The 13,158-nt window shown below is 34.3% G+C and overlaps 3 protein-coding genes across 15 annotated transcripts in view; 1 reads left to right on the top strand and 2 right to left on the bottom strand.

Moving 5' to 3' along the window:
• The window catches only part of LOC105226621 (plasma membrane calcium-transporting ATPase 3), a 529,385-nt gene that overhangs the window by 231,227 nt on the left and 285,000 nt on the right, over window positions 1-13,158 (bottom strand). The gene's annotated exons all lie outside the window — the stretch shown is intronic.
• The window catches only part of LOC125779365 (uncharacterized), a 168,122-nt gene that overhangs the window by 22,156 nt on the left and 132,808 nt on the right, over window positions 1-13,158 (top strand). The window lies entirely within an intron of this gene.
• The window catches only part of LOC125779304 (piggyBac transposable element-derived protein 3-like), a 45,555-nt gene that overhangs the window by 16,910 nt on the left and 15,487 nt on the right, over window positions 1-13,158 (bottom strand). For 3 of the 4 annotated variants that reach the window (XM_049460575.1, XM_049460578.1, XM_049460577.1), the window contains one exon: window positions 1-13,158. This exon is cut by the window's left edge and continues 16,910 nt beyond it. In XM_049460575.1, the coding sequence (XP_049316532.1) occupies window positions 1-883 (883 nt within the window). In that variant the 5' untranslated portion in view covers window positions 884-13,158. The other variant, XM_049460576.1, reaches the window with a different exon arrangement.

Raw genomic sequence — 13,158 nt, 5'->3', positions numbered from 1 at the left:
TAATGTGCTTGCGTTCCTTTTTGTACCACCTTTGTACCACTCCAACTGGGTCTTTTCCACATTCTGTGGATACTAGCGTAACGCACTTGCTATCACGCCTTTTAACTGCAACTACACTACCCTGAACAAACTGGCTTATGTCTCCTCTATTCATATTTCGGTGTAACGGGAAACCCATCCTCTGCACAGGCAATCGATTTAAAGCTATGGTCCCAGTAGACTTGTAGCCGAGTTCCAGGAGCTTTTCTAAAAGCGGAATCGTGGTAAAGTACCGATCAAAATAGAGAAAACTCCCTTTCGGCAAATGTTTTGTCAATCTGATGACAATAGACGGTCCAACTCCCAAGCCAGTGTCAGAAAAAGTTCCTGCTCCTTGGAATATTTCGAAATCGACGACGAGCCCGCTGGAAGTCGCAACAACAAGGTTCTTAAGACCTACAGGTCTCGGTTTATTTTTAACGTATTGCCGCATGGACGCCCTTCCTGTAAATGGGATCATTTGCTCATCAATCGAGTATTCCGTAATTTCTGTTGCTAGTGCTTGGCATCGAGATCTAACGCAGTCTATAACTGGCTGAATCTTAAACAGTTTGTTTGTCGGAGGCTGTAGAATATCAACAAAATGGAGGCTGTTCCTTAATGTAAAGAATTTATCTCTGGTCATCGCATTTTTTATTTGTGCTAATCCGAAGCCCTCCGACCAATACATCCGGACTTTGGGGTAAGCTAGGCAACCCATTATGATATGGAGTCCATAAAGATTTTTAATATCGGCAGCAGAAGCATTGAGGACACATCCATGCTGAGATAAGTGATACTTATTCGTGAAAAACGCGGCGTTTTGTAAATGATCTTCAGGAAAATATTTCTGAAAATACTCCATAAAATATTTTCTTGATGACTTGTTTGTTGCGGGAGCTTCGAGTCAACAAAACCGACGCTCTTCCAAACTTCATCCCGAGCGGATACGCTTACATTTACATGACTTACAGTTGGGTCTTGATTAGCTGGAAGTAAAATTTCATCTTCCGAAGAAGTTTCATTACAATCCGACTCGGATGAACCGCCCATTTGCCTATTTGGTGGTTCCCAGGGCGCATCATCATTTGAGTCATCAGAACTAAAGTCAGCATCGGAATTTTCCAATATTTGGAGAACTTGAAGCACGTCCTCATCAAGATTCAAATTGAAATGACCTGGAATGTCACAATTGTGCGGGTAAATGAAAATGCGAGGTCAAAGCCTGAAGCGCACAATTGTGTGGTCCTTTTTTAAACTTGAACAAAACACTTAATTTAATTATAATTTTTTCACAATAAGACAATATATAGTTTATTTAATATTTTTCAAAACACAGTTCTGCAAAACATCACGAAACTAAAACACTGCACAAAATTTATTTCAATTTACCTTTTTCCATTCTTTACAACACTGCTGAACACTTCAAAACTTTGCAAATTGTGACAAAAATATACAAAAATTCAAAGCAACCGTTGAAAAGTACCGTTAGAAATAAATGGAACAATCTTTGCTTTCGGGTCTTGACACGTAGTATAGCGAAAAAAAAAATTTTAATATATTTTTAGTCTTACCCGCACAATTGTGTACTGAAGGTCTGAAAGGGCTAGAAGCAATACGAGACAGAAAACCAGCTAAATGGAATAATCAAAAGAAGCCACAGAGAACACCTACATTTTATACAGCGGCACAAAAAAATTGTGTATACTGCAAGGTTCCTGGGCATCAAATTGGTGAATGCAGAAAGTTTCAGATATTGGATACCATGAATCGAAGAAAATTCATAACAAACAACAAGCTATGCTACATTTGCCTTGATCACGTATATGAAGGCAAATGTAATAATAAGAAGAAGTGCAATAAGTGTGAATGAAATCATCATAATTTATTGCACTTCAATGAATTCCAAAAAGGAAAAGGAGGAAGTGAAGAAAATATCACAAAAACATCTTCCACAATGATGACGAAACATTCGGAAACGGCGATACTCCTAGCAACAGCACAGATAAGGGTGAAGGCAGCAAATGGAGAGTATGTGACATTGCGAGCTCTAATCGATCAAGGATCCCAAAAGACTACTATTTCCTAAGAAGCAGCTCAAATACTTCATTTACCAAGAAGAAAAGAAGTAACTGAACTACAAGGTTTCAGAAATACCACAGTGGGAGTGTCCAAATTTAAAATCAAGCCGAGATGCCTAAGCAACGAGGCGTACAATGTCGAAGCAATAAATTTGCCGAAATTAGCGAATGCTCAATTGAAAAACTACACTTTAGCTGATCCCAATTTCAATAAATCGGATCGAATCGATGTTGTCATTGGAAGTGACATATATGCCGACATACTAGAAGAAGGCATATTTTAAAAGGATCGAATACTAGGTCAAGCCACGAAATTGGGCTGGATATTGTCGGGAGTTTTACAACAACCGAGAAAAAACAATACAATTTCAGCAGCGGTTACCACAACATTGAAGAAGTTTTGGGAAATAGAAGATACCACAACTCCAGCAGATACAGCAGATGATAATGAATGCCTAACAAATTTAAAAAAAACAACAGTGAGAGATGAAAATAATCGATTTGTCGCCAATCTACCTTTTAAATAAGAAAAAGAATTGGGCGATTCTCGCAAATAACCTATGGCGAGGTTTCTTAATCTTCAGAAAAGGTTCGCTACAAATGACGAGTTAAAACAACAATATGTGCAATTTATGAAAGAATATTCAGAAATGGACTACATGGAAAAAACAAGTGAAAATAGATACGGAAAATACTATTTGCCACATCAATCAGTGATTCTAGAAGACTGTAAGGCCATTAAGTATGAAATATCGAAACAACTATAAAAATATGGATTTTACTTAAGGAAGTGGATGTCAAACAACAGTGAAATCATACCAACTATTCCAGTAAATGAAGTAATAAAAATAGCAGAGGACGAAACAATAAAGACATTGGATATTCAATGGGATCCTACCAAAGGCACGTTTGGATTTAATACGAATCTTTCAACGCAAACGCTACTTACAAAAAGACAAGCTTTGTCTGATTTAGCGCGAATTTTCGATCCAATGGGATGGCTTTCACTAATAACCGTTATAGCAAAGTTATTTATACAGAAACTTTGGTTGATGAAACTCAACTGGGACGAATTACTTGACGAGAATTAAACAAAATAATGGCAAGAGTTTATGCAGCATATACCAGAGATAAAACAAATAAAAATTCCTAGATGATTTGAATCTTAAAACAACTTTAAATTTGAACTACATGGATTCGCAGATGCTTCAGAGGAAGTTTATGCAGCAGTTGTATATGCTAAAGTTGGATCAGTTATAACAATTGTTGCTGGTAAAACTAAAGTGAATCCAATTAAAAAAAGAAAACGTTGCCAAAACTGGAACTATGCGCGGCTCACCTACTTGCTAAATTGCTGCAATGGATAAAAACAGTCATCAACAGAGAAATGAAAATATTTGCTTGGAGCGATTCAACTATAACGTTAGCATGGATAAATAATTGCCAAAATAAAGACAGATTTATTAGAACACGAGTAGAAGAAATCAATTTACTTGCTTCCAATGCGAAATGGCAACACGTTGGAACAAAGGACAATCCAGCTGATGTAGCATCCAGAGAGGTACCGGCGAATAAACTAATAGAACACGATCTATGGTGGAAGGGTCCAAAATGGTTGCGAGAAGAGGAACATCATTGGCCAATGAATATTATTCAAATGGATGCAACGTATGTGACAACCTCAAAGGAATTACATTTCTTGGATAAGGTAATACTAAAATATTCTCGTTTAAGCAAACTAATAAGGGTAGTAGCTTATATTTTGCGATAAGAGGGAAAAAATGCCCTGAATGCTTAGTAAACTCAGAAATGAAAGAAGCTTTAGAGATGTTAATAAGATATCAGCAAAAATTACAATTTAGGGAGGAAATTCAGAGTTTAGAAATCAAAAAAGAAATTAATCATAAAAGTAGCATTGCAAGTTTAAATCCAATTTTGGATAATAAGGGAATCCTTCGGGTAGGAGGTAGATTGGGTAATGCAAATTTTCAATTTAATCAAAAGCACCCAATAATATTAAATAGGTCACATTTGTCACCATTAAAAATTGAAAATATTCATAAAATAACTTTGTTAATGGAATCAATGATTAGAAGGAATTACTGGATTGTTGGATTAAAGAATTCCATAAAAAGACAATTCGATCTTGTAGTCGATGCGTACGTTACCGCAAAGAAGTAACAAAACAATTAATGGGAAATCTTCCAGAATTCCGAGTATCTATAGATGGTATAGACTATGCAGGACCGATTCATATGAAATGTTCAAAAGAAAGAGGACAAAAAACATTTAAGGAATATATAGCTGTATTTGTTTGTATGGCAACAAAAGCTATTCATTTAGAAGCAGTAAGTGATTTAACAACCGAAGCGTTCCTAGCTGCTTTGAAAAGATTTTTTGCTAGAAGAGGTAAAAGTCAACATATATACTCGGACAATCGAACAAATTTTGTCGGAGCTTGTAGAAGATTAGACCGAGATTTTAAAATAGCAATCAAAAACAATTCAACCGTAGGTCCCATATTAGAAGCAGATAAAATTCAATGGCATTTCGGGCCCCCGGCAGGTCCTCACTTCGGAGGAATTTGGGAGGCAGGAGTGAAGTCGGTGAAATATCATTTAAAAAGAGTGATAGGCGAAACTAAATTGACATTTGAAGAAATGATTACTTTGCTATCACAGATTGAAGCAGTACTGAATTCATGACCTCTATGTGCGATAGATGGTGAAAGCGATATACATATGTAGACGTTTTAACGCCTGGTCATTTTTTAATAGGATGTCCAATAATAGATTGTCCTGAAGCAATTAACGATAAACAAATAGGTTCATTAGATAGATGGAAATTAATACAAAAACTTAAAAAAGACTTTTGGAAACGATGGGAAAGCGAATATGTTGTAATGTTGCAACAACGCATGAAGTGGAAAACCAAACAAGCTAATCTCGTACAAGGACAAATAGTTATTATTAAAGATGAAGAAACTCATCTAGCCAAATGGCCATTAGGAAAAATTATTGAAACTCATCCGGGAAAGGATGGAAATATAAGAGTTGTACTTCTAAAATTACAAAATGGCATACTTAAACGGCCCGTTCACAAATTATGCCCACTGGAGGTAATAAATAGCAGTAGAATGGAGAAAGCAAATCATGTTACAAGTTTCCTGACTTCGAGAATAACAAAAAATACTGCAACCTCAGAACGACCGAGTAAAACAAGGAAATTGGTGATGTGGTTCTTAACGATACTCATGATAGCAACACAAACTAAGTCATTATACATTAATGATACAACTAAACCAGGAGCTTCAGTGACTAAACTCAAAAATAATACAGCAATATATTTGGAACCGTTTGGTAAAATGGACATAATAAATTCAAAATGGAATTTAATTGTCTATTACGAATTAGGTACTTATTATGATCGGATGCATAAAGTACAAGAATTCATTAGCAGACTTGAACATCAATGCAAAATATTGACCTATTACGAAGATGCCTGCATAATGATTACTGCAACTTTAAAAGACAAATATAATAGTCTTAAAACAAATAATGAATTGTTTATGAAAGAACAAAATAGAAAAAAGCGAGCACCATTCGAATTCGTTGGTTCAATTTACCATATATTATTCGGAATTATGGATGCTGATGACCGAGAAAATATGGAATCAAATATTAGAAATATTTTCGACAACCAAAAAGATATAGCAAAGTTTAAAAGGCAGACATCGGTATTTGATTCTACCATAAATATATTAAAAGAGACAACCGATGAAGTTAACCGTAATTTTGAGAAAATGAATCAACAACTTAATAAATTTTATAACGAAACATTAAAAGAACAGAATGCTGAGCGAATGACCTTGATGCTTCAAATATTAACCATTTCAATAGGAATAGTTATATAGTTCTAATTAACATAACTCATGGTCACATAAATCCAAAACTATTAAAGCCTTCGCAACTTAATAAAGAAATTGAATTTATTAGAAACAAACTACCACACAAATTAATACTACCTGGAAGAAAATCGGGTAATGAATTACAAGAAATTTATAAATCGATGACTGCTAAAGGTTTAATTGTTGATTCACGACTAGTCATAAATATAGAAATTCCCTTAATATTGTATGAACCGTCAAACGTATATAAATTAAATCCACATACAATAAAATACAAAGGGAATATGATTATTCCAGAAATAAATTCAGAATATTTAATATACAAGTTTAATTTGAATCAATATTCACTTATAAACCAAGTAGATCTATATAAATGTTCTACTAACTCAAAGAATCATCACCAATGTCCTGAAAATTTAGTTTGGAAATCAGCGACGGATAATTCATGTGAAGTAGCAGCTTTAAAACAATTAGAAAATGAAGCATGTGATTTCAAACCTTCTACAAATGAAAACGTTTGGATAAAATTTTCTTCCCAAAATCGGTGGCTTTACAAATTATTTAGCAAAGCAATGATATATCTAGAATTTGATAATAACACAGTACAACAGCTAATCTGGGGGGTGAGAAATTCCAAGTCAGGGTGATGGTACTAGGTCAGTATAGTAAAACCCTCAAAGGGCTTGGCGTTCGTATGTGTCAGTTTTTTTTACGACCTTTTAAATTTTTTCCTTATCTTGATGTTTTTTCGCAAACCACTTGACCCATTTTGATGAAACAAATTTAGAAAAATTAAGAATTACAATTTCTATTTGTTTTTATTCAAAAAAGTGTTATTTATCGCCTTTTTTATAATTATTTTTTTAGGCAATATTTATTAAAATAAATAGAAATAAATAAAATAAAAATAAAAAATTATAAAAATGTTTACTTTATTTTTTTAGTAGTTTATGGCCAGAAGTGTGGAGTTATTGATGAAAATTTATAAAAAAAGGCGATAAATGACACTTTTTTGAATAAAAACAAATAAAAGCAAATAGAAATTGAGGGTTTTATTATACTGACCTAGTACCATCACCCTGACTTGGAATTTCTCACCACCCAGACAATAATCCCAAAAATGTTCCACAGTGCAATTAACAATTGCATATGGAAATCCCTAGTCAAGGCATTATGACAATAAAAGAAGGATGCACAGCACGACATGAAGGAGTAACTTTAACAGCGTCTCATCACGTACGATCTGAAATTAATAAAGAATTGCTATCCTCTTCTTGTGATAACGATATTGAAGATATTCCAGAATTACAAAAAAACCTTTTGATTCAACATTAATAAACAATACCAAAGATATCGTACATCTTAAACAACAAATAGAACTCTTCAAAACAGAAAATATAAAATTAAAAGGTATACATTTTCAACACGTAAGTGGTCACGTTTCGCTAACATTAGTTTTGATAATATCATTAATCATTACTATTTTATATATAAGATCCAAATGTGTGACAAGAACTGTGACTGTTCCATTTGAACTTCCAGTTAGAAATAATTAAAAAATATTAATAATAAAACATACTTGTAATATACGAGTAAAGTTAGGATACAACTAAAAGCCCCTGGCAGAATGTTCATAAATACATGAACATGACAATTTATTTCTTAAGATAGAATATACATATAGCAAATTATATTTGTGACACAAGTACATTAATACAAAAATACACATGTAAACAATGAATGAAATAGTTCGCAGCTTAAATAAGTCTTTATTTTCCCCCCACCAGTGGTAAGGATTTAAAGAATCATATTTAAGTTTAAAGTTTGATCTTACAACTCAAACAGAGAGTCAAACGTGAGTACGGTGTTTTTCTGTGCAAAACATTATCAATAACTTCTCTTAGTGCGTCAATAGTGGACCACTTTTTTATAAAGCCACATTGTGTCTCTGATAATCCGCCGGTTTTTGGATTGCTAATTCCAACCGGTCTCTCACAATGCTTTCGTACACTTTCCCAATCGTGTCGACCATGAAAAGAGGTCGATGTGATGAAGGTTCTTCTGGTGAATTTTTTGGCTTTGGGAGTAGAACCAGAGGCTGTATCTTCCATGGATCGGGGAACACCTCTAATATACACGCATTGTACATATAAATTGGGTCTAAGAGTTATGGCTTCTTTAAGGACTCTATTTGGAATACCATCTATTCCAGGCGCCTTGGAGCTTTTAATTTTTTTCACAATAGCCGTAGCTTCATTTAATATAGGAAATGGAGGCATGTGTCGGGAATAACCTTCGATAACATTTTTCAAAAATGATGCACTTTAGGTTCGCTTCTTCACAGAACTTTTCAAAACAGGATCTCTTACTACAGATAACGGAGGAGCTTCAGGAGCTTTTGTTGACATTTAAATGCTTCTCTTAGGCTGATTTCATTATCGTTACGCTGTAGGCGGCGTCCAGCTGAGTGACAGAGCTTCCTCAGCTTGGCAGTTTCGTCGTTCTACCAGTATACTGGCTTTCGATTTTTATTGTATCTCGTCCTTCGCATAGTTGCGTCGCATGCTGCAACTGGTTCCTTTCGCACAGCGGATACTAAGTGAGCGGCATCTTCGCCTGATGCCAGACGCTCTCAAAAACGTCAGTATCAAATTCCAACTTCGTTTTCGGGAAGTATTTCTCCGACAGAGTTCCGATTCCTGGGAGAACAACTCTTCAGCAATTGTAACCATATTGTCGCTATTTGTGTACATATCTCACACCTTCCACTTAGTATGCCTGTTAAGCGCGTCGTTAGCAAACATTAGGTCTATTGTTGATCCTTTATTTCTCTTTTGAAAGGTATTTTGTATGCCACTGTTTAAAATCGTTAGGTTTGTTTGACTCGAAAATTCTAAATGAGGCGACCACGATGGTTTGTAATTCTGCTACCCCAAGCAGTAGACCATGCGTTAAAATAGCATAGCAACTTACAAAATATATTCCTTGTATATTCGCCCATGTAAAGCCGTTATGGGTTTCTTTGGAACGAGATGTGAAAGCTTGTTCTTTACACGCCCAAATTTCTGCTTTGCCACTTATATCTTTACTCCAAGTGCTTTCCGAACGTTGAAAATATTGTTAGCTTAATATGACGACATCTATGTTTTCTTCTAGCACTTAGAAGGTTTTGTGCTGCAACGCAATGGTTGATATTTAGTTGCAATATCTTCCTTTTTTCGTTGACTTCAACATATCTGCTCATACTGCCTAATAGGATGTGTAGAGCCTCTACTAAATCTCTCTCAGTCAATCGACGATCTTCCAAAACCATATCCTGTATTTTGGCTATGATTTCTGGTGTTGATATGCTTTTTGGACGTCTTTCACGTGGATCGTCTTCAAGACTTGTACGATCACGTTTAAATTCAGCTATCCATCTTCCTACTGTTCTAATTGTAGGTGAACATTCATTATATACTTTTAATATTAGTTCGAGAATTTCCTCTGGTGCTACAGCATAAAAAAATAAGAATTTTTCACTGCACGATATAAAATTTTTTCCATTACTGTGATACGGCGACACTAAATGACTTGTAAACAAAATATGAATTGACATATTGAAATGAATCTTCACATATGTACGTTCATATGAAGAGTGTACCAACAAAACAAACAAATTTTAGGCTAGTAGCAACGCCCTCTCTTATCGAACTACAAAACTTATTGAACAACCTGGTATGTCATCACCATCTTATTATTAATTTCATAATTTCTGCTTTGACCATCTGAAATTACATTTTCTTTTCCTTTTGTAGTTAATATCGAAATCGAACTCACTCAACTTTATTTTCCATATTTGGTTTAAAGTGCGTGATCCGTTTTAATAGTGAAGTGCCGGCCAAATAAGCATTATCGGCAATACTTCGTCGCCCAAAATATTGGAAGTAACTCTTTTTCTATTGTACTATAACTTTTGTCATGCCCGTTTGGTGATCTGCTTTCATAGCAGATAACTTTATCAGTTTTTAATAATGTTATGACTAAAGTAAAGTTTCTGGCATTTGTCACTAGTGTGAAACCTTTATTAAAAACTGGGTGAATTAAAATTGGGTCTGATTTATTAGCTCTTTTAATTTATTAAATGCCTTTATTTAATCTATATCATTTTGATTTATTTTCCTATCTTTCTTAAAGCACTTGATAATATGATACACAACTTTCAAGTAGTCCTTGGTAAACCTTCCATAATATGCTGTAATTCCTAAAAATTCTTTTATCTCTTTAACACTTCTTGGAAGTATTTAGAGTTTTTTCAATTGCTTACACTTTTTGTGGGTTTGGTTTAATACCATCTTTTGTAATCATGTGACCTAGGAATTTTGTCTCTTGCCTCCAGAAATCATTTTTATTTACATATTTGTATCTTTAAGTTTTTTCTCTTTTAATTTGATTAAATTTTTCAATGATTCAGGAGGCTCCTTAACGCTTATATATTATTTTAGTATTTTATTCAACAGCCTCTGGATCGTTGCCGGTGCATTTCGCAACCCAAAGGGCATTTTTAGTGTTCAAATGAGTTAAGCCTCCACCCATTCTACCTAGGAAATTCTGTCGCACCCTAACAGAGCTCAGAACACCACAGCCGATGCCACCGCAGTACAACACCAACACAATTCACCACACCTGTACACTAACCTACTCAACAGAAAGGATGGACAACGGGATAGCAGACACAATTCGCACATCAAAAGTAGCTTATAAATTCGATTAAAAACGTTCGTCGTCATCCCCACCACATCTTAACTTGAACTGGATTACGATCCTGTACGTCACTTCATTTAATCGCCGTTGATCTTACGTACCACCGAGTACGCGAGTGCAATTATATTATAATTTTGAATATTTCATTGTTAAACACGAATTATTGAAAACTGTGGCTAACAGTGGCTATACATTTATTTCCTTAGAATTCATAATGTCCGTTTGCAGTGAAGAACACTGTTTTATGTACATATGTCGAGTACGTTCTATTTCCGGTAAATGTACTTCTGAGTATCGGTAAATTTTCGGTTTGGTTTTCGGTTATTATTCTGTTTTTTTTGAACTTGTAAATGTTAAATTATCATCTTTGTTAAAAAATACGCTTTTATGTCTTTTTGGTATATTTATAAGTCTATTTTTGTCTACACCCTTAAGATGATTGGTGTGAACGAATTCTGTGACACATTTATCTTTTACTATATGTAATTATTGATGATTTCCACCATACTTCCTTTATAGCGTCTTTTATAATTAGAAATATTATTCATATTTTGCTTGGGTCTGGAAGATGTTTTATTGCTAGCGTTATCGCTTAAATTAGTCCTTCGATAGATATTCAATTCAATCACAAACTTGTTATTAATTAAGTGTTTTTTTTTATTATTTCCATCAAAAATTGTTATTGTCAATTTGCCTAATAAAATCGAATTCTGCAATTCCATTAATCCAGTTTTAAACGAGTAGAAAATATTGTATGGTAGATGCCTCCATTTTGAGGGAACTTTGTGTCAATTGAAATTACAAAAAACAAAGAACAAAAATATTCGTATTTATTCTGTTTCAATTTTGTTTTGTCTAAGAACTTCCTATTATATTCCTATATTTTGAGGAGTGACGGCTACTGTGGTAGTAAAGCCACCGACCTAACAGCTTTGAAAGCACTAATTTAGTAGATACACAGTAACAGTTCCAGTTAAGCTGTGGAGTCACTGTTTTAGTGAAACATTATTATTTATTTTCGACTTTGAAATACCTGTGCGTATGTAACGAATTTTTGTTTACAGTAAGTACATATATCCCAAAGGTCCTCTTTGGAGTTAAGATCAGAACTCAAAGCTGTCCAATCCAATAATTGGATATTCCGGGACTGAAAAAATGCTTTTTCAGTGCGAGACACATAAATGGGGGTGTTGTCTTACTGAAATATCCAACTGTCGTCATAAAAATTGTCAGCAAAAGGAATGAGCTCACAATCCAGTAAATCAATGTACATATAGTTCAGAATTCAATTTAAACACGGTAAAAAACACAAATGAGATTTGCCTTTAGAGCTAAAGGCAGCCCATCCCATTGAAGATCCCCCACCATAGTTTCCCTTATCGCGCCAATATTTGTGATGACCATCCAAATTAAACGTTTTTTCGTCACTTAAAATTCCGTTTTCAACCTCCTCTTTCTAAAACCGATATTTGTCGCAAAATAACATACGAACATCTTTATATCGCTTTTTCATTCGCGGCTAAGCTAGTTTTAATTCAAAGGCCCATTTCATGTTTCATAATTTGCTGAACACTCTGTCTTGCAACTCATGCCTACGCTAATTGCTAAGTGATGAATGCGTCTTTTGGTACGCTTATCAACTGCTAGTAATTGACCAGTTCGCTTTATAACACCATAGTGATGAGAACACAATGAGAATTTTTCAAATAACTTGAAACTGTATTACGATGTCGGTTCACTGACGCAGCAATTCGTCCAATGCTGATGCCGGCTCCGTGCATTCCAATTATCCTACCTCGCTCTTCATCCGATAGTTCTGTACCACGTGGCATTTTAACTATATAACTTTATAAATTATGCTTCTATGCACTAAACTTAATACCCATAACTTACTTTTTTTCCAATTTTTCACTTTAGTTAAAAACAAACTTTATGTGTTCTCTGTTCAGCTGCCATAGCACAAATAGATGAGTTTGCACATATAATTCTTTTCTATGAACAATACAAAACGCAATGACATTTTCAATTAACGGTAATACAAATGAACCGAATAAAAGAATAAAAAACCGTATATACAAACACATTATGTGAACCATGAATACTGCATACTGGAAAAAAATGTACCGTTATTAATTCACGAGATACATTAAAAAAATATTTGCACATACAAGTATACATAATTCTTTTACGAAGGTACTTACTTGGTTCTTTTGTTGTTGTCATTATTGCTGCTACTGTAGCTATTGTTGCTGGTGCTACAATATATGGTTATATTTTTTAATTTTCCGAATTTTTATTCCATTAGAATTTATTTCCTTTTACTTCACAGCTTCCTTTTCCACATCAATGTCGCGTAATTTTTATATATGCAGTTTTTCCTTTGCTACACTTTAGTTTTATTCCACTGGT

Source organism: Bactrocera dorsalis, chromosome 6, assembly GCF_023373825.1.
Source record: "Bactrocera dorsalis isolate Fly_Bdor chromosome 6, ASM2337382v1, whole genome shotgun sequence".
Classification (NCBI taxonomy): Eukaryota; Metazoa; Arthropoda; class Insecta; order Diptera; family Tephritidae; genus Bactrocera; species Bactrocera dorsalis.
Note: the sequence above shows the minus strand (reverse complement) of the source record. Positions and strands in the feature narration are given on the sequence as shown.